This window comes from Leptodactylus fuscus, chromosome 4, assembly GCF_031893055.1.
Source record: "Leptodactylus fuscus isolate aLepFus1 chromosome 4, aLepFus1.hap2, whole genome shotgun sequence".
Taxonomy (NCBI): domain Eukaryota; kingdom Metazoa; phylum Chordata; class Amphibia; order Anura; family Leptodactylidae; genus Leptodactylus; species Leptodactylus fuscus.
In genome coordinates, this window is record NC_134268.1 from 159,790,918 (window position 1) to 159,814,946 (window position 24,029).

Here is a 24,029-nt window from a genome sequence, read left to right on the forward strand (position 1 = left end):
GAGAATTTCTGTAGTCCACGCCGTTTCTGAGCAATCACTGCTGTTAGTTTCATTAGTTAATATATTCATTATGCTCTCCGCTGTCAGGTGGGAAGCCCTGGGCTGGAGCAGAATGACAGAGACCACTCCCCAGATTGCAGACAGCGGAACTGTGCTGAAGCTATCAGAAAGGGTGGGGCCATAGAAAAAAAAAAATCCAACTTTATCAGAATCAATGGCACGAAATCTACTGAAAATTGCACTGTTGAGTTGGTGGAGGTGGTGAAAGGTCATCTTTAAGTAATAATATTTATGCAGACATATTAAAGAGGACCTTTCACCACCTCCAGTTCTTGGCATCTGCTAACAGTTGCTGCTCCACTTATTCTGACACAGTTGGAATTTTTTCTGTAGCAATGAATGCTGTTACTTGTGGTCCCTGATGTGTTATTTAGACTCTGTACTGTCAGGAAGGCAGTGTCAGACAGGAACAGGCAAGGGGTGTGATTCTGAGCTCTGACACTGACCGTCTCCGATTGGAGCTCTGAATCACACCCCCTGCCTGACAGTACTCTTTTGACATTACAGAGCTTAAATAGCATGGCATCATAACTAACTGCACTTGTTGCACAGGAATGGTGGGAGTTAGAGAAAAAATTCCAATTGTGCTGGAATCAGTGGAGCAGCGTCTATTAAAAGATGCTAAGAACTTTGACTGGTGGAGGTGGTGAAAGATACTTTTTAAAGTGGTATCACTTGGTATCCCTTAGAATATATATCCCTTAGAATCCCTTTGCCTTTTCAGACACCCTAGTTCCCTGTACAGCCGGTAGTCCTAAAGCACTGCTGCACTGGGAAAATTATTCTATGTCCTCTACATTCTCAAGATCAGTAGGGACCCCACAAGTTGGACCTTCACTGACCAGCGAGCTATGGCACAACCTCTGAATATGCCATCACTATAAGTCACCATGCCGATATTATAAGATGTTTATCACAAAATTAATGTTCATAAGTCAGAGTGTTTTTTTTTCATTAAAAAGTCAAAAATACTTTCCAAACCAATAAGTGTGCCATATAGAAGCAGAAATATATCTGTGACCACAAACTGATGAATCAACACAAAAATAAAATATCTTTTTATGAATGTGCAAATCTGCCTGCAACATCATAGGGGTAGGGCCCATTCCCCAGATTTACCTGCAGAAAGTTAGTTAGTTATCGGAGCCAGTTTTAAGTCCACTAATGCCCCGATTCTCCTCCCCTTTAGCTATGATTGATATTTTCATCACAATTGCCCCGTTGTAAATCTAGCAAATCAGATCCATCCCTGATGCACTTGCAGGCAGGTTTTGCTATACATAAAATGTTTGTAGTCAAAAATGTATGGTGCTACTCATTTGAAAGGCCCCTAAATGACATTATTAGTTTGGAACCTGACAGAGTCTTAAGAGAATCTATTATCTATGTATTAATCTTCAAATGTAATTTGTTTTTATATCCTAATTGTACAGGATTATTGGGCAGCCATCTTACCCAAAATACTAGTCTGCTTTACAGTGGCCACATAAACATAGGAAACTATTGTCTGAGACGACTCATTGACTTCTATCAGAGAGTTGTGTAATCTGTGCATGGAGGGTCAAGAGGTAAACTGTGACCATCACCTATTGCAAATAGTAGGATCCAGTATTGTCTGTGATAACAATAAGATAACTGCTTAAAAGTGTCAAGATATAGATAGATATTAGATAGATAGATAGATAGATAGATAGATAGATAGATAGATAGATAGAGATAGGAGATAGATAGATAGAGATAGAGCAACATGGAAAATCACAAAAACAAATATTTCATGTTTTGAACAATAGGACATATTCTGACATTCCATACTGAAAACAAAAACAAAACTGCTTTCTATAAAGAAAAAAGCAACTCACCAAAGAAGGCAATGTTCACAACTGCATCAGATTTCTGTTAGGAGCCTTTGTCTTAGATTACATAAAAAATATATAAAGAAATAATTCTGCACAAAGAACCTTTTCAGCCAAAATGGTGGACAATGACGGGATCCACTGTAATTGGTTTGATGTTTATTACATGACAGATTCATCCCAGTCAGGATTTCTCGTTTTCTGTCCCTTTCGTGGAACAGAAAGACACAAATCCCAAACTGTGATGTGCACATAGCCTAATGTTTAAGGTTTCTCTCTAGCCCATACAAAATTTCCAGGCTTAACATGAAACCAGCTAAGACTGCACAAAGTAGCCATATATCAGTAAAAGTGCATGGGAAATCCCAGAGTCATGTCACGGATATAAGCTTTACATACCTGTAACTCTGCTCTTAGCCGTTTATTCTCTTCATCCAGTTTCAACTCTTTCTTTTGCATGGAAGCAATCTCATTATTCTTGCTAACCCGAAATATCTCATATTCCTTCTTAAGCCGTTCATATTCAGCAGCGTATTCCAGGTCCACTGATGCAGTGGACTTAAAACTGGCTCCGATAACCCTGGGTCCACGTCTGAAGGAACTGCGGAGAAGGCGCGCCTTAGGCTTTACTTCTACAGGAATTTCACAAGCCTCCCCACCTCCACCACCATATGTATCTTCAATGACTTCTCCAGGGCTCACTAGGGAAGACGCTGTACCCATTGTGGTATACCTGGATCTCTGAGTGTTTCTGCTAACTCACCATCTCAGGGGATTCTAAAGAAAAGAAAACATAATAGGCATAACTGTAAAAAAAATAAAAAAGTAATATACATTTATTGTGAAATCTGCTGTGGATATTCCCTTTAAAGGGAGTCACCAGAACAGCCCTTGATCTGTAAGCACATACAGACAGCCATGTTCACATGAATAAAGTACTAAGACTACTCCAGTACCCCTATGGTCTACTGTATATGATAGGAACAGTAGTCAAAGACTGGGTTAATGCCCCTAGTAGCCAAGAGAGAACTGAGGCTTTGACAGTTTTATTTTTTCTCAGTTTCATATCCCCCTTTATTTTCCCCATTTCTTCCCCCCCCCCCCCTCCATCTGCCATCTCTGCCCTAGTATAACATTCCCCTTCCATCTCTGCCCCTAGGTTACTGAGACACACACACATATATACAGTATATAGACAGACAGACATAGACAGGCACACATATAGACAGACACACATACAGACACATATAGACAGACACACATATAGACACACACACTAGACACACCTCCCTAGTTAAAGCTCTGCGGGCCAGACTGAATCAGTCAGAGGGCCGGACTTTGCCCAGGTCTGCCTTACGCTGGGTTCACACCTGCGTTCAGGGTCTCCGTACTATGGTTTCCGTCTTCTGCATGGCAGAAGACGGAAACCATAGACCGGGTCCGGCCGTGAGCGGCGGTGAGCGTTTTAGGCTCTCCGCCGCGAAACCGGATTTTTTTATCCGGACACAGAATACTGCATGTCCGACTCTGTGTCCGGATTATAAAACCCGGTTTCGCGGCGGAGAGCGCAAAACGCTCACTGCCGCTCACGGCCGGACACCTTTCTCACCCATTCAAATGAATGGGTGAGAAAGTCTCCTGCAGGCTTCCGTCTCCTGCATCTGTTTTATGCAGGAAACGGAAACCTGCAATAAGGACAGATGAACGCAGATGTGAACGAGCCTGTAGCTACACGTCGATTTTAGCCATAACTACCTTGTCCTGCAACTCTTTACCTGGTGTGAATGGAGTAACACAGCAACCCTGAGGATAATTCAACCACAATGGCTAGCAGTGCTCCTGGTTATTCTATGGCAGCACCCTCAGGATCACAATGAGATTCATTTACATTACTGGAAGTCACAGAGACAATTGTAGTGTAGCCAGGGCCTTAGTGTCACTAAGATTAGCAAATGCTCTTTCATTTGATGGAAAAACTGTGGTGTATCCTAAAGTCCCACAGAAAGGTTGTTAGATCACATGACTGACAACAGACAAGACCTAACCTGCTGACTGTTTCCAATGGCGACAAGCAGAATTGTGAAAGCAGCCTCATCTATGAACAGAGCAGAAGCCATTCAATGGGAGTCCTACAACCAGCAAAGTATTTGTAAAGTTGCACAAATTTCATAAAGAAAGTGAATTACTGAAAATAATGTGAATTACAATAAGATGTCAGAAATGGCCACAATAACAAAAGTGAATAGTTGTGTAGAAGTGAGGGAGCAGCTACAATCTACACCCCATTGTACACATGCACGCCTGTCCGCCATATACTGGGATCCTGTAACCACTACACACTGCGGCTCACTACTGAAACAAAGGCTACAACAACTTACTGTTTGGTTGCCACGGGAAAGACTGACTCCTATCAACAGTAACGGCAGGTAAGGGGCATTGCTCACGAGCAATAAAGTTTTTTCGCATTCGAAAAAAAAATGGAATGCAGAAGCTACGAATCGGCGTCACTTTCACTAAAGAGGCGTGGTTAGATGATCCGCCTTCCGGTTGGTTGCTAAGGAGCTGTCTGAGCGGCCTTGGTAACCGTGTACGGGGATAGAAGATCGGGATTCCCTGTACATTGACCTTCCATCGGGAATGGCCGCCATGCAGATCAAGGATGGGGAGTTCACGGCAACGATCTATAAACTGGTGAGAGCCTCCCTGTCTGCATCACAATGGCGTCTGCCTGGTATAGCACAGTGGGGTAGGAGGCCTCCTCATCCAGAGTCATGGGCGGATGTGGTGGCCCAGTCCTTCTCTTCTACAGCCATAGGAGGGGAGCAGACTGGCCACAGAGTCTTCACATAGTCCATAATAAATGAATTGGGCCAGTTATTTAACCCCTTGGGCACACAGTCTGTATCCGTGGAATTTTTTTTATTTCATCTCTTCAGTTAAAAATAAATAATTTTTTTTAATTTCCATTCAAATAGTTTTAAGAGAGCTTGTAATTGTCCGAATGGTCTGTGGCAATTGGCGCACGCATTGTCCGTGATTTCACAGACCCATAGATCTTAATAGCGTCTCTGTTCTTCCACAGACCATTGGCTTTTAAAATAAAATCCGTAGTGGCTATGCAGTTTATAACTAGCACTGAAGTGAGGTGGAGAGGCGCACATAGCTTGAACAGTCGGACTGGTTGCACACGGAAGGGTTAAACTCCTGTCCCAATGGCGCCTGTTAGAGTACGGCACACACAGAGTTAACCAAGCTATTTTGTCACAAATATGATATGTGTTGTATGATACATTATAATATACTTTATACACGCTCAGGTTGGTGCAGGTCATCTTGTGGGCAGTGTTCTGGTACTTTAGAGAACCGGATCTCACAATGATTTCTTGTAAGTGGAACAAAGTTGCACCCATGAGTTGCACTGCAGGAGAAGTTGTGTCTTGCTCTCCCGTGGTACTGCCTATACTATTACCATGGACGTCACGCATTACCCCAACTACCAAAGGTGGAAAATAGCTTCCTATTTAAGGCTTCTTCTGCGCTCTGTAGAGGGTATTGCAGAAGGTATTAGAGAGTTGCTTGGAGGAGTTAGAGACTTGCTTGGAGGAGTTAGAGAGTTGCTTGGAGGAGCTTGCAGTAGTCTGCAAGATTAGGTGAGGTGGGAGAACCCTATGAGCTACTCGCAACGAGGGAAGAGACACCAATGCTAGTACGTCAGTGGTACTTTGAACCAGCTTATTTTCTGAGCCACCTTGTAAATGGGAGCCTGGGACAGGCAGTGGCAGGCTGTCATTCACCCGCAATAATGTAAGTATAGTTTTTGCCCCCAACAGCTGCCCAAGTTACTGTTCTACCCTTCTGTGATAGTTGTCCTTGTACTTTGCCATGTACAATAAAGAAGTATCCGCAGAGTGAACTATGTGTCCGGCGGTGTGTATCCTTTTCTTGGCAGTGGGGCTCCAGGGGATCTGCAAGGGGGTGGAGTGACTGTTTCCCATGCGGCATTCCAGGATTTCAACCTTTTTCAAAGTTTCTTTCTTGGCAACCCCTCCAGTTAGCTGTTGGAAGGGGCTGCAAGTGCCTCAGTGAACACTGTGTCCTCCTCATTGTTTTGTTTTTTTTGTAAATGTAGATTGTGAGCCCCACATAGAGCTCACAATGCACATTTTTCCCTATCAGTATGTCTTTGGAATATGGGATGGAAATCCATGCAAACACGGGGAGAACATACAAACTCCTTGCAGATGGTTTTATGCCCTTGGTGGGATTTGAACACCAGGACTCCAGTGCTGCAAGGCTGCAGTGCTAACCACTGAGCCACCGTGTGGCCCCGTGTCCTCCTCATTGTTTACCAGTCACAGCTCCATACTTTTTGTAATGGCAGTGTCTGGTATTATGACCTACTACAGCTCTGGGGTATTAAAGGGGTTGTATGATAGGGTCAAATTTTTTATAAAATGAGCAGAATAGGCTACTAAAAGTAGCATTACGCACCTCACCGATCCCTCGCGCATTGAGGGTCTCATTCCTGGTTCCCCTTAACACAAGAAAAATACTGCTAAATAAAACACTGAAGTGTCAGTCCATCTGTAGTAGATCAGTGTGTAATGCTTCTTTTATTTTTTTAACATCCCATTCAGTCCCCTTATTATATTAAAAAAAAGAGTATTTGTTACAGACAACCCTTTTTTAAATTGAATTGGACCGAGATTCAATTCCCGGGACAGACATAAGTAAAAGTGCAGAGCCTGGCATACAATGAAAGGGGTGAGCCATTTTCCAGAGTGTCATGCCCCCTGCAATCATCTGATTGGCATTGCCAAGAGTCAGATCCCCAAAGATCTATTATTGATGACTTAGTTTAAGAATAGGCATTCAGTTATAGCGAACTGAATAACCCCTTTATTGAAAAGATGTACACGCCTGTCTTTATACCTCTGTTGTCTAGTCAGAGCTTCTCAAACCTTTACAATTTTTTGACCTGAGCCTCACCAGTAAATCTGTTGTGATGCTGAGACCTACCCAACAAACAAATGCTGCCGGGAAGTGCCAAACAAATGCCGCTGTGCTGTGATCATAATACACTCACCAGGGCCAACCAAATACCACCGTACATCACAGATAATACCTGTAGCCCAAGGTTGCACAACACTTTTTCCAGAACAGATAAAATACTCCTCTTAACATCCTTGAGGAGTATTTATAGCCAAGCAGGAGAATGAAAGTTGCAGTAATACTAGTAAGTAATACATGGGCATACATGATGTTAAGGTTAAGAGGAAACGATTTCTGAAGAGGGCCATTAGTAGAAGTGTTTCCAAGTGTTGCCATAAGTGTGTGTCAGAAAGGGAATGGCGTGGTACTTGTGGCGTAATTTTTGCATTTTTGTGGCAATAGCAATAAAAACCACTATTTCTCTGCATGTCCTAAATATATCTGCCCTAAGGCAAGGTTCACACAAAAATCTGCTGAGATTTTATCCTGTGGGATTATTGCTTATTATCTTCATTCAGTGGGGCCGGCCTCGATGTTTGAGGAACATTCGCCTAGTGCCTCCAATTCTTGTTTCCTTATGGCCTATGGCCACTGGTTTCTTTCGGTGTAGCTGAGACATTGTATACTGGTGGCAACAGAATTTAATAAGTAAGACTTGTGAACAGCCACAGTGGTGATGTCAGTAAATATGAAATAAGAGCATTGTGGTCATTCTTTGTTAAAATACTGAATCAAATCACAGAAATCTATATACGGTACTTGCCCTCAGTTACAGTAATATAGGTGACCTGTCAGATATGGACAGCTTTATGTAATACATTCCTGTCTCTTTGGAAATAAAATGTGTCCACAGGGTTTATCTCATCCGTTATAGATTATCAATAGACAATTAATATTTGTATCTTTTCTTTTGCAGATAAAAGAGGGACGATATGGCGAAGCTGTGCAAATACTCAGCATTGAACTGCAGAAACAATATCGGGTAATGTGATCCTTACTTAATATTATAAATTTGCATGTTTTTGAGTTTGGATGTTTGTTCCTCAATCGCAGCCAAACGGCTGAATGGATTGGTCTGAAATTTCACAAATGCCTACAGATTGTGCAGGAAGGAGACATAGGCTACTTGCCATCTTGCACAGTCCCCCAAACTCGCGACCGGCTAAAGTTGTGTCTGGCTCCGCTGCAGGACCTGATATGACGTCAGCACAGCAAGCCGGCGGGCCTCCTATTGGTGCACGCCGGTGTGTGGGTGGGCCGTGGGGACAGCACAGCGTACCCATACGTTGCCGGGGAAGAGTGGGCGAGGCCAATCATCCAGTGCGCGACGAACATCATTGCGGCTGCCCGCAGCTTCAGCCCGCCGCTGCTATGCCAGCTGGGTGAACGGGGCCCGAAGCCGACGTAGTACGCGGTCACACTACCACCCGTGTCGCGGAGAACACTCTATAGCCTGTCGAACAGCCGTCTGTGGAGGGACAAGCTCATGCCGGCTGCTGTGCTTTGGCACGGCATGCATGCCTCCCCAGCATGTACATGATGTACATGGTGAGTCAGCCTACACAGTCTCCACACCCTATACCCTCCAGGACCCTAGGCCGTGGTGGGGCCGGGATCACGGCTGCCAGGGGGGAAAACGGGGGGGGGGGGGGGAAACGGGGCGGGGAGGGGGGCCTGGGTGGGGGGGGCCGAGGTCACGGGGGAAAGAGGGGTAGGCCAGGGGTGACGGTGGAGGAGGACAGGGGGGAGGAGGCCAGGGGTCCCGGGGGGGTGGAACGGGGGGAGGCCGGCCTCAGAGAGGGAGGAAGTGGGGACCAGGCTCGCGAGGGGTTGGCGTGGAAAGCTGGCCTCACAGTTGGGGGGCATGGGGTTGCGGAGTCCCATTTGGGTGAAAGGGAGGTTGGGAGGCCAGGGGCTTCTTTCAGGAGGTCAAGGCAAGTCAGGGTGGCGAGTGAGGTGTGCGAGGCTGTGGGGGAAGCGGGTTCCAGGTCGCCCGTGGGTAAAAATGGGGGGACCGGGTACGCGGCTGCCGCAGGGCTGGCCCGCACTGCAGGTATTTTGCCTAGGGGGGAAGGGGGCCGCAGACGAAGTCGCGGGTATTGCTAGTACTAAATAATCTTTTCTATCATCATACTATTTATACTGTAGATTTCATGCTATCCTGAAAGATATGTCATGTATACAGGAGACCTCTGTCATGTAGACAATGGGGTAGATGTATCATGAGCAGACAGTCAGTTTGGCCTTAGTCTGTATTTGTGTGAAATGTTATAAAAGGTGTCATAAATTTGACATATCTATAAGGGTAAGTTCACACTATCGTTATTAATGTCCATTGTTCTCATCTGTCATATGATGAGAGCAACAGACTTCAATGTCAAAGAACTGACTGAAGCTTTCTTTTTTCATATTTGGTACTTTTTTTGATGGAAGAAAAAGTTATACATTTAGCAATTTTTCTTTTATTACAAAAGTAAACAAATATGATGGAGGACGGCTTATGTTGTGCTTTATTTTTACATTAGAGTGCTTGGAAAGGGACAGCAGACTAAGGGGGCATTCACACTAGCGTCGGTGTCTGACAGCTAGAGTCCGATGCTAATGTGCGCGCACAATCTTGTAGGATTTAGCTGTCCGCTTGAAAAATCGGACATCTTTGCAAACGGACACTTAAGGACAGACACGGACAGTAAAGAACGCACATGATGTCCCATTTAAAATAATGCAAAATGTAACGGACACAGCTAGACACGCAAGATTTTGCACATACATTAGCATCGGACACTAGCTGTCGGACACTGACGCTAGTGTGATCCCTGCTTAAAGAGGACCTTTCATCAGATCGGGCACATGCAGTTTTATATACTGATGGAAAGCTGACAGTGCACTGAATTCAGTGCACTGTCGGCTTTCCCGATCTGTGCCCGGTGTAAAGCGCTATCGGTCCCGGTACCGTAGGGCTTTACAGTCAGAAGGGCGTTTCTGACACTTAGCCAGGGACACCCTTCTGCCCAGCAGCACCTATCGCGCTGTGCTCTAAGACTAGGGAGGAACTCCCCCCTCCCTCTCCTGATAATACTCATCTATGGACGAGCACTGTGAGCAGAGGGAGGGGGCGTTCCTCCCCGCTCTACAGTACAGCGCGATAGGCGCTGCTGGGCAGAAGGGCGTCCCTGGCTAAGTGTCAGAAACACCCTTCTGACTGTAAAGCACTATGGTACCGGGACCGATAGCGCTTTACACCGGGCACAGATCGGGAAAGTCGACAGTGCGCTGAATTCAGTGCACTGTCAGCTTTCCAGCAGTATATACACTCACCGGCCACTTTATTAGGTACACCATGCTAGTAACGGGTTGGACCCCCTTTTGCCTTCAGAACTGCCTCAATTCTTCGTGGCATAGATTCAACAAGGTGCTGGAAGCATTCCTCAGAGATTTTGGTCCATATTGACATGATGGCATCACACAGTTGCCGCAGATTTGTCGGCTGCACATCCATGATGCGAATCTCCCGTTCCACCACATCCCAAAGATGCTCTATTGGATTGAGATCTGGTGACTGTGGAGGCCATTGGAGTACAGTGAACTCATTGTCATGTTCAAGAAACTAGTCTGAGATGATTCCAGCTTTATGACATGGTGCATTTTCCTGCTGAAAGTAGCCATCAGATGTTGGGTACATTGTAGTCATAAAGGGATGGACATGGTCAGCAACAATACTCAGGTAGGCTTTGGCGTTGCAACGATGCTCAATTGGTACCAAGGGGCCCAAAGAGTGCCAAGAAAATATTCCCCACACCATGACACCACCACCACCAGCCTGAACCGTTGATACAAGGCAGGATGGATCCATGCTTTCATGTTGTTGACGCCAAATTCTGACCCTACCATCCGAATGTCGCAGCAGAAATCGAGACTCACCAGACCAGGCAACGTTTTTCCAATCTTCAATTGTCCAATTTCGATGAGCTTGTGTAAATTGTAGCCTCAGTTTCCTGTTTTTAGCTGAAAGGAGTGGCAGCCGGTGTGGTCTTCTGCTGCTGTAGCCCATCTGCCTTAAAGTTCGACGTACTGTGCGTTCAGAGATGCTCTTCTGGCTACCTTGGTTGTAACGGGTGGCTATTTGAGTCACTGTTGCCTTTCTATCAGCTCGAACCAGTCTGGCCATTCTCCTCTGACCTCTGGCATCAACAACGCATTTCCGCCCACAGAACTGCCGCTCACTGGATGTTTTTTCTTTTTCGGACCATTCTCTGTAAACCCTAGAGATGGTTGTGCGTGAAAATCCCAGTAGATCAGCAGTTTCTGAAATACTCAGACCAGCCCTTCTGGCACCAACAACCATGCCACGTTCAAAGGCACTCAAATCACCTTTCTTCCCCATACTGATGCTCGGTTTGAACTGCAGGAGATTGTCTTGACTATGTCTACATGCCTAAATGCACCGAGTTGCCGCCATGTGATTGGCTGATTAGAAATTAAGTGTTAACGAGCAGTTGGACAGGTGTACCTAATAAAGTGGCCGGTGAGTGTAGAACTGCATGTGCCCGATCTGATGAAAGGTCCTCTTTAAGGTTTCTGACTGATAAGAGAAAAAAAACATTTTTAACAGTAGTGCAAACATCGCCTTAGTCTTAACACTATTGTCTTGAGATGTTACTCCACTTTCTATACCATCCTGTCACTGGAGTGAGAATGCAACCATTTTTTGACTATTACTTTGCAACAACCTCCATTTGATAAATCCGAAAGACAGATGGCTAGACAGGATAACCACACCTGGTGGAGTGAGTTGCTTATGTGGTGTACATATACTAAATATAGCAAAAAAAGGTAGTGAGTCCCAGCACCATACATTACTATGGTGCTAGGAGTTCATGCCGGGAAATCCAGCCAGTGTTTGAACTAGATTTTTGCACAGATTCCACAATGAGCGTGGAGCCTCAAGGTTTGACAGATGTTATATTTCTTCCAGTCTTTCAGATTTTACCTTTAGAAGATGTAATAAAATAATGTGCATTATCTTGTTAAACAGTACTTTTAGATATTATATATATCTTTAGGTATCTGATGTATATATATTTATATTTATTGTTATGCTCTGTTTCAGTCTAGAGCTGGTCTCTCTCTTCTGGGATACTGTTATTATCAGATGCAAGACTTTGTCAATGCCGCAGATTGTTATGAACAACTCACGCAGATAAACCCTGAAGTTGAAGAGTACAAACTGTATTATGCTCAATCTTTACACAAGGCATGTATGTACCCAGAGGCCATGAAAGCAACTTTTCTCTTGGATAGTCCTGCATATCAGAGCAAGGTACGGGCATCAGATCATTGCATTGCACTTTCTTTCCTACCTTATGTTTCAGCAGTAACCACCTCCTACCATGTCCACCTTTAAACGGCTATATCTTGGGCTTTATAACACATAACAAAGAGGAGAATCTCATCTTTCTTATGATTCTAAGGATGCAATTCTACCTGCATGATTTCCAGCGATATGTCTGGTTGAAAACACAGTCAGGATTGAGATATCTGTTAGCAGCTGCATATAAATATCCCGATCCTGACAGTGACTAGAGACCATATCTGGAAATCATACAGGTAGAACTGCATCCTATGACATCAAAAGCAAGTTTCTACATTTTATAAAGCCCGAAATATAGCTGTTTGAAGTGACCCTTCCTCACTCTCATTTTCTATTCACTTTGTACATAATGAAAATCTAGGTTGTCTGAAAGTTTAGTTTAAAATGGCAACTGTCAGACAACAGTTAACCAACAGTTAATGTTTATGGCCAGCTACAAGGTGGATCTACTTTAAGGGTATGTTCGCACGGAGGAAAAGGTGGTGGAAACGTTTTCCGATGTGTGAGCTTTCTGGGATGCCAATGCAGCTTCTACATTCCATCACAGCATCCCGCTCCTGATTATGCCCCAATGAATGGGCCTAAACAGGAGCGTGTCTCGAGCCGCAGCAAGATAGGGCATTTCACTTCTTTTTTCTACTACTAGCTAGCGGGGAAAAAAAGCCAGTGGCTCCCATTGAAGTCCGGCGGATTTTGCAGGCGGATTTTGAGACGGATTCTGCGTCAAAATCTGCCTGCAAAATATTCTGCTTGAACATACCCTTAAGAGGATCTTTCACATCCTCAGGCACATGCGGTTTTATATATCGCTAGAAAGCCGACAGTGCGCTGAATTCAAGGCACTGTCGGCTGTCCCAGTATGTGCTGCAGGACTGGAGATATCTGTGCCGTTATCTGAAGGGAATTCCTGACAGTCTAGCTGGACTGGAAGGTACGCCTCCCCTGACAGTACTTGTCCATAGCCCTGTATTTTCAGAGGGGGGCGTTCCTCACCGCCAACGATGATGCTGAACTGTGAGGAACGTCTTCCTTCCCAGTACAAATCTATGGACAAATACTGTCGGGGGTACATTCCTTACAGCCCAGCTAGACTGTCAGGAGCGCCCCGGGCACATAACGGGAAAGCCGACTGTGCTAAAACCGCTTGTGCATGGCAACATGAAAGGTCTTCTTTAAATGTTACAATGGAGAATATCAGATATAGCAGGTACCTGGTCAAATTACTGCAAATGCTTTACAGCTTGATGGAACTATTAACCTGTAGTAACGGTATATATTTACTTGCCACATATAGATGTAAGGCAGCGTGTGATAAACTGCTACCCAAATAAACACATATATAAAGCTGTCATTATACTTTTTTCTTTGTTTCTCTTAGGTGTTAAAATTACAAGCTTGCATTAAATATGGGGAAGAAGACCAGTCAGGAGCGAAGGTATAAAATCAATATAAACAGGTCTTTGATATAAAAATGACAAAACTTGTAAAAAATACAATTCCCACTATTTTTGTGTACACTGCATTCCAAATTGTATTTTTCTCTGATTTTCCTAAATTGTTGATGCAAATGAGTTGAGTGAGTTTTTGGATAGTTTTTGCTTGAATTTCTTTGCATTTGAATTTCTATTTCAATTATAGCTATGGGAAAACCACTGACGTTTCCATAGATATAATTGACATGCTGCAATTTCCAAAAACGTACCCATTTTGGAAATCGCCGCATGTCCACAGAGCGGATTTTATCGCAAAGTGGGCATGGGAGTCACTAGAATCGCATCCACTTTGCTCTGACTGTTTATGCCACATGGGGCCCCGGCCTTAAGTAGATTTCCTTTAAGTGGGTTCACCTGGCAAATAAATACATAAATTCTATTGGCATAAATGCCCAGGAATTGATTTTTAAAGGTAGTAGCTCCCCTACTGGTTAGTATCAGCATGTGCTGCAAATATTACCAGAGCTATTCCTTTCAGATTAAAACCAATCCCCAGGGAACAATTTTGGATTATAGAGTGAAACCTTGATCAGGGCCCATGGGCAGATGTTGCTGAGATGGGACGCCCCCTAGATTACTTGCCATCCAATAGGGCCAAGTCCCAGTAATGTTTTTCCATATTTAGTTACACAATTTGTGACCCCTCCTGGAAAGAGTTGAAGTTCTTACTGGGTCATCAATGTATACTCCTGGACATCCTCAATTTTTCTCAGGGGATATGCATTAAAAGTCCATCTAGGGAAACCTTGTACATTGTATATTTCTTATTTCATTATGATTGAGAAGTGAAGTTCCGATTCTAAACTTTTTTCATAACTTATAATAAGCATTTCTTTTGATATGCTCTCCTAGAGTCTGGTAGAACAGATCCCTTCTGAAGATCCAGATAGTGAAATTAATTTGGGATGTTTGCTGTACAAAGAAGGACAATATGAAGAAGCCTGCAAAAAATTCCTCACTGCCATGCAAGTTGTTGGATATAAACAAGGTAAAAAAAAATATTTTCCTGTTCATTTTGCTCCAAAAATGTTACTGTTTATCTGAACTACAGTACATGCTATATATCTTGTGGACCTCTATACCACGAGACGTAGACTCCGGCAACCCAAGGCAATCACCAGATCCCTTAAAGACTGCAAGATAAGTTGTCCTCGGGATGGGCCCAAACAGTTTTGGCATGGCCTACTAGAAGGTGATCATCCAGTAGGCTCAGGTACTAACACAATAATGTTCTTGCAGAAGATGCCCAGACTTGAAGACAACTGTGTTCCTTAGGGTTGTTGGAGGGTGGTCCTTCAGAATCATTTTATCTAATGGACCCAAGGAATCTCTTACACTGGCTCCAATACCTTACAGATGCCTCAGTAGTGCAGTACTAGATGGAGAAAATCTCCCTTTTAGCCATGTCATTATCACAAACCTGACAAAGTATGGATGCCAAATCGATAAAGAACAGACTTTCTGAACAAAACTGAAAAAATGTACATCCTTTAAGTAAGAACTGCCAATGGTGCAAAATACCAAAAGTTGTAATTACCCATATTACCAATCTCACGTATCCCCTGTACCATCGCTTCCCTGTTCTTTTTCTAGTCTCTGATTACCCACCTCCAGTGGTATTATGGTGTTATACTTTCTCGTCTCTTGGCCCCTGCATCTGCCCTGCAGATTTTGACAAAACAGTACCCAACCAAAACCCTTCCTCTCCCTATAACCACCTCCTTAGTCTGCCTTGAAGGATTAGTAACATCTCCATGAAGCAGTCTCGATGCAGAGGATCACACTTTATATCAAACCATGAGTCCAGTCAGGGACGATCATCGCTAAATCTAAGGATTGGCTGTTGTGGTCACATGCCCACATGGCACAGACTTTGGTGAGGAGAGACTGGCGGAGTACCAAGGAAGTGTCAGCGTAGCAGGAGCAGTAAATTGGTAGAATGAGTGTTACTTCTTTTGTTATTTTATTCAGTTGGCAGCAATTTGTAAGTTCATGGGGTTGAAAATCCCCTTTAACCTAGTGTTCATACTCCGTGTAAATTATTACTACCGACTGTAAGGTTTTCAATAAAAAATTCAAGATAAAAGTATAAATAATTGGACAATCGACTAGGCACATTGTAATAGTAAAGGTAGACAAAAAGAACTGTATATTTATTTGCATTATATTGTCAACCTTATTATTCTCTCAATTTGTTTTGTAGACTTATCCTACAGCATTGCCTTATGTTACTACAGCATGAAGCAATATGTTCCTGCTCTAAAATACATTTCAGATATTATAGAACATGGAATTCGAGAACATCCTGGTAAGTAGCAATGGTAGAACTATAGGTTATATTTTGAATAACCTAATAAATATTTATGTCAAATTAAAGGTCATTTCAAGCATAAGACATTGGTATTGAGCAATGTTCTAGGAGCTTGTAAATTTGTACAATGCATTGTATTCATTGCTTGCAAGAATATTTTAGAGTTTACGGTATATATGTGTACATGGTTCTGTCAGGCACTGTCAGAGACATTAACTATTTTTCACAGTTTTTTGGTATTTCATTCCAGAGCTTGGTGTTGGCATGACCACAGAAGGCATTGATGTCCGTAGCGTGGGTAACACATTGGTACTACATGAAACTGCACTGATCGAAGCATTTAACCTAAAGGCTGCCATTGAGTATCAGCTAAAAAATTGTAAGTCCACATTTGTCTTAGATTTTCTCCTATTGTTTAGTGTTCGTAAGACGTGTGAAATATACAGTGCCAGAGTCATTATTTCCTAGACTGTCTACAGCAGGGGTGCCCGATCTACTGGTCGATCGCAGTGGACGTATGGGTCGATCGAGGGATGCAGCCAGGGATCCCTGGTGTGTGCTTGTTCACAGTGCAGGCTGAGAGTCGACTCTCAGCCTGCGCTGTGAACAAGCACTCCGGACACTTGCAGGCCGCTCTTAGGGACGGAGGGGGCCGGGGTGCTGCTTGTTCACAGCGCAGGCTGAGAGTCATCTACAGACACTGGCAGGCAGGGCTGCCGCAGTTCCAGCCTGCCGGTGTCCAGAGATAACTCTCAGCCTGCGCTGTGAAGAAGCAGACAGCGGGGATGCCTGGGCGGCCACAGAACGCCGCTGTCTCCTGCTCTCACGCTCCGCCCACCCACGCCCACATACCCGGCCCTGCCCACAGACACCCCGCCCACAGGCCCGGCCCGCCCACAAGAAGTGGGTAGTAGATCTTTCGACTTGGTCATGTTATAAAGTAGCTCACATGCTGACAAAGTGTGAGCACCCCTGGTCTACAGTAATTCGTGGTTTGCTGGTGTAGGGGTGATAGTTGACAATTATTACATTAGGTCCTCAAAACCAGAGCTCAGAAACTGAGTTCTAACACTGAGTAAATTTAGGCCTGCAATATATTGTTACTGATATATTATATAATAGATGAAGCTAAAGAGCACCGTAAATGTTTCCCCAAGTATATGCTATTTTATTTCTTCTTGTAGATGAAGCAGCTCAAGAAGCTCTGACAGATATGCCTCCACGATCAGAAGAGGTATGGCTATGGTCTGGATGTAGTACAAATAGTAGACTATTATAAAACCAAAATGTTTTCTCAAATGGAATCAATCACAATAGCATCATGAGTGTTATTCCATTTAAAGGGGATTTCAGAAGATTTAAAAATTTTTAGCAGTGGGTCAGAATGGGTTACAAAGAAACAAGAGACTGAATTCTCACCTTACTGTTCCTCTCTACTCTTCCACTGAGTTCACTGCTAGTGTCTACTTCTTGGTCTGTCTCATAGGAAATGACTGCTTAGCCGATCACTGACTCAAGTGGGGACCGGCCTCAGCTGAGGGTGTCTGGCTAAGTGTCATTTCCTGTGTGTCAAGAAGGATCAGGAGGTAGAGATGAGCAGGAGACCCAGGCATTGTCTGAATAGGGACAGCAGAATGTCGGTGAAGTGATTGCATCTTTTCTTATTCCTTTCTAAGATATTTTTACCTTCTGGACAACTCCTTTAAAGCCTAAGCACAATAAAAACAATGGCTAAATCCCTCCTTATATATCCAAACCTATTACAAACCTAGCTTTGCTTTAGCGCATCCTTTGTTGCTCCCTAAAGATCAATGCCTGTTTTTCCAGAAACCTGGGATTATAGTCAAGTCAAAATGAAGAGAGACCCATCCACAGAGAGCTGTGTCAATAGTGTTACCTGTCATCAGTGCCAAATGGGGAAATGGCAGGCTGAGTGAGAGGACGTAGATGTGGGTCAGAAGGGGTCTTATACAGTATTATTGACCAAATAAGACCCTGCACATTACAAAGGTTCTTAAGGAGACTTAGTACCCCTTCTGATTTAATAGCCCAGCGCATAGAAATGCTTTATCTTTGTTACCAAACCATCATCAGAATGAAGGAAGATGTCAGCAGGTGACAGGGAAGCCATTGAAAATTGGTCAAATCACTGATGGGTAATGGGAACACTTCAACATGAGGGTGATTTCAATATTGAAGGGGTTGTCCAACAGTCTAAAAAGACAATATGTGTTAAAAAAATTTAAGTAAGCATTACTTAACCTTATCAAGCAAAGGGTAACATGCTGTATGGGTAAACAGCACTGGGGGTGTCCCCAATGTTGCAAGAGAACTCTCCCGTGCCGCCTCTATCTTCTTCAGGAACGGGGTCTTCTTTGCATCTTCTTCCGGCGGAGGCTTCAAACTGCTAGGCCTCTGGCCTTGGGCAAAGCTGACTGCGCATGCTCGCCGGCCACAAGAAAATGGTCGCTTATACAGTACAGTAAGCGGCCGTTTTCTTGTGGCCGGCAGGCATTCGCAGTCGGCTACCCGAGGCCTAGAAGTTTGAAGCCACTGCCGGAAGACCCGTTCCTGAAGAAGATGGAGGCAGCAGTGGAGAGTTCTCTTGCAGCAATGGGGACTCCCCCAGTACTGCGAGAGAAATCATTTGCATACCTACAAAAACTAGATTATATACTGAACGGCGGCGCGGAGAAGACATCTAAAGGTAGGTGAAGAATAGCCATTCTTAAGGCTATTCCGACGTGTTAGGCAGAAAAAAAATGAGTTTTAATGATACGATCCCTTTAAGCCTTTACATGTCCCAGAGATATAGCTAGTTGTTATACCTTTGAAAACTACAAGCAATCCAACCTCCCCACAGAAAAAATAAGGAGATGCGACCACGATAGTGAAGTATTGTGTATCAAATGGGTCACAATGGCATTTATTGTACTTACAAAACATTAGTCCTGCGTGTCAAGCATAAATTAGTTCATCAACGTGAGACACACAAATTGAGTTTTACTATAACAGTTCTGGGGCATGCTAAATGCAATATTGAACATATAGTATACACTATGCTAAGCTTGGCTGTCTTTACATGCATTTTCAACAGGGAGAGGGGAAGGGAATAGGCCATTGCAAAAAACCTCTAGTTCTCTCCTTGTCTCCTGTGGGGAAAAATGGATCAAGCATAAAATCCAACAAAGCGGTTCCTTCTTTTATCCCAACATCTGCTTCGTCGGGGAAAGTTGGAACATCCTATACACAGTATATGGTGGACCGAGCCTACCAGAATCAGTGGGTTAGCTGACATCTATGCGTGTGGCCACCTTAATACATTTGGTAATCTGTTTATTGTGGTAATTTCTCAGATTGTGATAGTTTCTGATTTTCACAGGAACTTGACCCAGTTACTCTTCATAATCAAGCATTGATGAACATGGAAGCCAAACCCACTGAAGGCTTTGAAAAGCTACAGTTCTTGTTACAGCAAAATCCTTTTCCTCCAGAGACATTTGGAAATCTCTTACTTTTATACTGCAAGTATGAGGTATTGTATACCTATTAGATTGTACATGAATCCAGTTGTATTGTTCACTATACACTGACTAGACGTTGCCACTTGAATGTTTTAAAAGAGTTATCATATGTATAAGATTTATGCCCTATCCACTTTCATTTGTTCATTTTCATAGAATTTTTATTTATTATTACTTTTGTCAAATTCAAGTTATTTCTGTGACCATTGTGGCTTTTTGTTTCATTAAAAAGGACCTTTCATGGTCCGGGGCACAGGCAGTTCCATATACTGCTGGAAAGCTGACAGTGCGCTGAATTCAGCGCACTGTCGGCTTTCCCGATCTGTGTCCCGGGTAGAGAGCTATCTGTTCTGGTACCGTAGCTCTTTACAGTCAGAAGGGCGTTTCTGACAGTCAGTCAGGTACATCCTTCTCCACAGCAGCGCCTATAGCGCTATATACAGTATATGAGTATTATCAGGAGGGGAGGGGGGCGTTCCTCCCCGCTCACACTGTACAGTGCGATAGGCGCTGCTTTGAAGAAGGACGTACCTGACTGACTGTCAGGAACGCCCTTCTGACTGTAAAGAGCTACAGTACCGGGACCGAAAGCTTTTTACCCGGGGCACAGATCGGGAAAGCCAATAGTGCGCTGAATTCAGCGCACTGTCAGCTTTCCAGCAGTATATACAACTGCCTGTGCCCCGCACCATGAAAGGTCCTTTTTAAGCGAGGGGTACCAACAATTTTGGCCACTTGTGTATATATGACGAAACAGAAACCTTTTTCAGCAGATCTTTATTGTGGGTGGTGTAAAATAGCTCCAACAAGCCCTTTATGTTCTAACCTTATTCTGTCACCAGTAAGGCTAAGTTTACATGTGCGTAGGGCATACGGTCTATGCACTTGAGACATAAATCGAGGGACAAAATGCTGCGAGCCCAAATTTTTGTCTGGTGATTTCAGTTAAATAAAACGGATACCATTATAGTCAGTGGGATCCCTCGGGCTCTGTTCTTTTGTGTCACAAAACGGATCCATTTTTGTCTATTTTTCCTTTATTTTGATCCTTTACAACACCAGAAGAACTTGCAAAACGATATTGATGGGAATGTAGCGTAATGCTTCTTGTTTAGCTCCATTTTACTCTACCACACACACAAAGTATTACGGTTAAATGGCCACTTCCCTTTTTTACCTGATCCCAGCAATAATAGGATCCTAATCATTACTAAATAGGATCATAACTAGAGATGAGCGAATAGTATTCATAACTCTAGTTTCGAATACCTTGCTCCCATAGGAATGAATGGAAGCAGGCGATCTTCAAGGGGTTAAGCGCCGGCGCGTAGCTGCTCCCATTCATTCCTATGGAGCGAGGTATTCGAAACTGCAGTTTCGAATACTATTCGCTCATCTCTAATCATAACCACACATAGGGCTGCAGTTTGTATGACTCGAAATTTAGTTTTAGAGCAGAATATAATTCATCACAAGTTGTAGGCTACAGATATACCTTGTCTGGTTCTATTGTCTCTGATGGGCTCTTATTTCATAAAGAAGTGTGACCTTTTGGGAAAAACTAACTTGTGCATAAAATACATGTTAGTGTTGCCCATAAAAATGAATCATATCAGCAATCATTTGGGGGAATTTAATAAGTCCTCCTGTCTGTTGTTGATGTTTATGCGGCAAAGAATTGTTTAAGACCCCCAGATGCAACAAAATTCCAAACGTTGTGTTACTGAAATTTGCATCAAACTTATCAAACATTGAACTAACTCTTGCAAAGCGGACTTCCTCTTATGATCAAGCTCCCCTTTTTATTCATAATTGGTTGCAATGAGCAGCATTGATATTCCTACAACAGTATTTTTGCATGGTAATAGGTATGCTGTATAGCTGTATATACACCCCCTGATAGGTGCTGTATATGCAGCTACACAGCAGCCATCCGTAGATCACTGCCCTAAGACGGGTCTGCCTCCCTCATAAATACACTGGACTCATAGCTAGGTGTCGAGTGAATTATTTGATCTCTCCTTTAGAGATGCATTGTAACACTGCCTTGAGTTATAGCCTGAACCAAGTGAATTGTATTGTGAACCTGTTTAATTTGCCCAAAACTGATTTATATAAAGTTACGTTATGTGATAGCAAGCTAGTGGCTAGGATCTATTAATGTGCTACTCCTGTTTATCTCTCTTTAGTACTTTGATCTTGCAGCGGATGTACTGGCTGAAAATGCCCACCTAACCTACAAATTTCTGACTCCAGTAAGTAAGAATTTTAGATACAAACACCCTTTGAAAACATGTGGTACGTGTAGTGTAGGCAGCCTGTATGGTACACACTTTACACACTGTGTATGGCATGGCAGACATGGAGACTTTAAAGGCATTTTTTTTAAAATAAAATATAGCCAAATCAGTTAATAAAGCATATTACAGAAATGTTCCTTATATGTTATGCTTGAATGAGAAAACACAAGATAGTAAATGTATGTGATATAAAATGCACAAGGTTGATGGCCTGCTTATAGGACATATTGTACAAAATGATTTTGTAATCTAAGTATTTCTCCTGTTCTTTTATTTTTCAGTATTTGTATGACTTTCTGGAAGCGCTGATAACGTGTCAGACAGCCCCCGATGAGGTATGGTATGCTGAATACCATTGTGATATTCTTCTCTGGTTGTTACGATATACATACGTAGAACATTCACATTTATATTTAGAAGCACCACTCATTTCTGTACGATTACCATGGACATCTATGGACAACTCACTGGAAAGCTTTCTTTGATATGTATCATAGTGTTATTATGTATTCCTCCTTTTAGAAATCTTCAATAGAGCACTTTCAGGAAGCTCAGACAGCTCAGAGAGGTAGATTTATTAGAACATTTAGTATAAATTCTTTGTTTTTAATGTTTTTTTAGGCTTTCTTAAAGCTGGATGAACTGGCTGGGATGCTCACAGAACAACTGAGAAAACGAACAAAACAGGTATACAGTATATTCTGTCTCTTTAAAGTGGATTTCCGACCCCAAATTGATATTTCATATAAATGACTTATCTTCAGGTTAGGTCTTCAGTATGTGATCTATTGGGGTTCAGGGTCCAACACCTGGGACCCCTGCAGGTGATTTGTTCCAGCAGCTTCTAGCTGCAGCCCTCTCCTCTATATAGAAATGGTTCTGGAGAATTGCATCACCACCCCTATTAGGTGGCTGTGCATACACTCAGTGCCCACTAGCAGACTCCAGCACCTGGAAACTGCTAGAACAGATCATCTGTACAGGCTCCGGGTGTCGGACCTCCACAGATCACATACTGAAGACCTGTCCTGTGGATAGATTATCTGTATGAAAAATCAATTTGGGTCCAAAAAGCCCAAATTAGCCCTTTTTTGGAGTAAGACTGATGTGATTAAATACCTAGCTGTAGACATACCAAGTATAAAATTCATGGATAACATAAATATATATATTGCCTTCTAAGTTTAATGGTTCTCTTTTTCTTTACCCAATTTACAATTTTAAGGTACAAGAAGCAAGACTAAATCGGGATGATGAAGCAGTTAAAAAGGCAGTGAGTGAATATGACGAAGCCCTGGAAAAGTAAGATGAATCCATAGCATTGTTTCCTTCTAAAATAAAGCAGAGCTTTCATTTTGTGAACCAGGGAAGAGTCCACATTTTGTCTTTTTATTTTTGGTTGGGAAGAGGGGCAGGTTAGATCAGCTGTAAAATTGCAGCAATAACCTGAAACTAATTTCTGCAAATTTAGTTAAGGATTTATATTTCCTTTATACAAAATCAGTACTTCATAGCAGTATGACAGGTTGTATTACACAACACAACCACTGGGTGGCCCCACATATACACATATAACATGTTTCCAAATAATTTGTCTTTCCAATGCTGGTCATATTGCACCATTCATCTTGTGATATGGCAAGTTGATAACAAAGGTAAGGAAGAATACACCTGTAAAAATGAAATGTTGCCACATATATCTATGCAGCGCAGGTGAATAATAAGGTGGTCATGGTGAAGAGCAAGCGTCAAGCTGCACTCCTTTAGGCTGCAGTGTCGCCCTGTACACAGACTGTCATATAATATATGAACCTATATCAGCAGGAGTGTTAACAGGAAAGCACTGATACAGTGTGACGGTGTTTGGTTTAACTATTTTATTTATATAGAAAATTAGACGTCAACAATACACAAAAATATATATTTGTCCACAAGGCGCATCAAGAGAAAAAAGGAGTTGTACAAATTAGATAGAAAAATGTTACGAACCAATGAGGCCTAAAGTGAGTAGGTCATCAAGATACACTAAAAATACATAAAAATATACACATAATGAAAAAGAAACTCCCAATCAAACGATCAACGCAAGACACAGATAGGGAAGGAGAGAGAAACAGATCGCAGG

The 24,029-nt window shown here is 43.0% G+C and overlaps 3 protein-coding genes across 5 annotated transcripts in view; 2 read left to right on the plus strand and 1 right to left on the minus strand.

Moving 5' to 3' along the window:
- Nucleotides 1-4,352, minus strand: part of NPHP3 (nephrocystin 3) — a 37,939-nt gene extending 33,587 nt beyond the window's left edge. For both annotated transcript variants that reach the window (XM_075271272.1, XM_075271273.1), the window contains exons 1-2: nucleotides 4,292-4,352; nucleotides 2,313-2,690 (exon numbers count right to left, since the gene is read on the minus strand). In XM_075271272.1, the coding sequence (XP_075127373.1) occupies nucleotides 2,313-2,636 (324 nt within the window). In that variant the 5' untranslated portion in view covers nucleotides 2,637-2,690; nucleotides 4,292-4,352. The remainder of the gene's footprint in view (nucleotides 1-2,312; nucleotides 2,691-4,291) is intronic.
- Nucleotides 1-24,029, plus strand: part of TMEM108 (transmembrane protein 108) — a 515,125-nt gene that overhangs the window by 235,679 nt on the left and 255,417 nt on the right. The window lies entirely within an intron of this gene.
- Nucleotides 4,471-24,029, plus strand: part of LOC142200720 (intraflagellar transport protein 70A) — a 37,624-nt gene continuing 18,065 nt past the window's right edge. For both annotated transcript variants that reach the window (XM_075271279.1, XM_075271281.1), the window contains exons 1-13: nucleotides 4,471-4,604; nucleotides 7,822-7,887; nucleotides 12,016-12,225; nucleotides 13,655-13,711; nucleotides 14,622-14,757; nucleotides 15,973-16,077; nucleotides 16,331-16,459; nucleotides 17,265-17,314; nucleotides 19,463-19,615; nucleotides 21,794-21,859; nucleotides 22,186-22,239; nucleotides 22,526-22,591; nucleotides 23,130-23,206. In XM_075271279.1, the coding sequence (XP_075127380.1) occupies nucleotides 4,551-4,604; nucleotides 7,822-7,887; nucleotides 12,016-12,225; nucleotides 13,655-13,711; nucleotides 14,622-14,757; nucleotides 15,973-16,077; nucleotides 16,331-16,459; nucleotides 17,265-17,314; nucleotides 19,463-19,615; nucleotides 21,794-21,859; nucleotides 22,186-22,239; nucleotides 22,526-22,591; nucleotides 23,130-23,206 (1,223 nt within the window). In that variant the 5' untranslated portion in view covers nucleotides 4,471-4,550. The remainder of the gene's footprint in view (nucleotides 4,605-7,821; nucleotides 7,888-12,015; nucleotides 12,226-13,654; nucleotides 13,712-14,621; nucleotides 14,758-15,972; nucleotides 16,078-16,330; nucleotides 16,460-17,264; nucleotides 17,315-19,462; nucleotides 19,616-21,793; nucleotides 21,860-22,185; nucleotides 22,240-22,525; nucleotides 22,592-23,129; nucleotides 23,207-24,029) is intronic.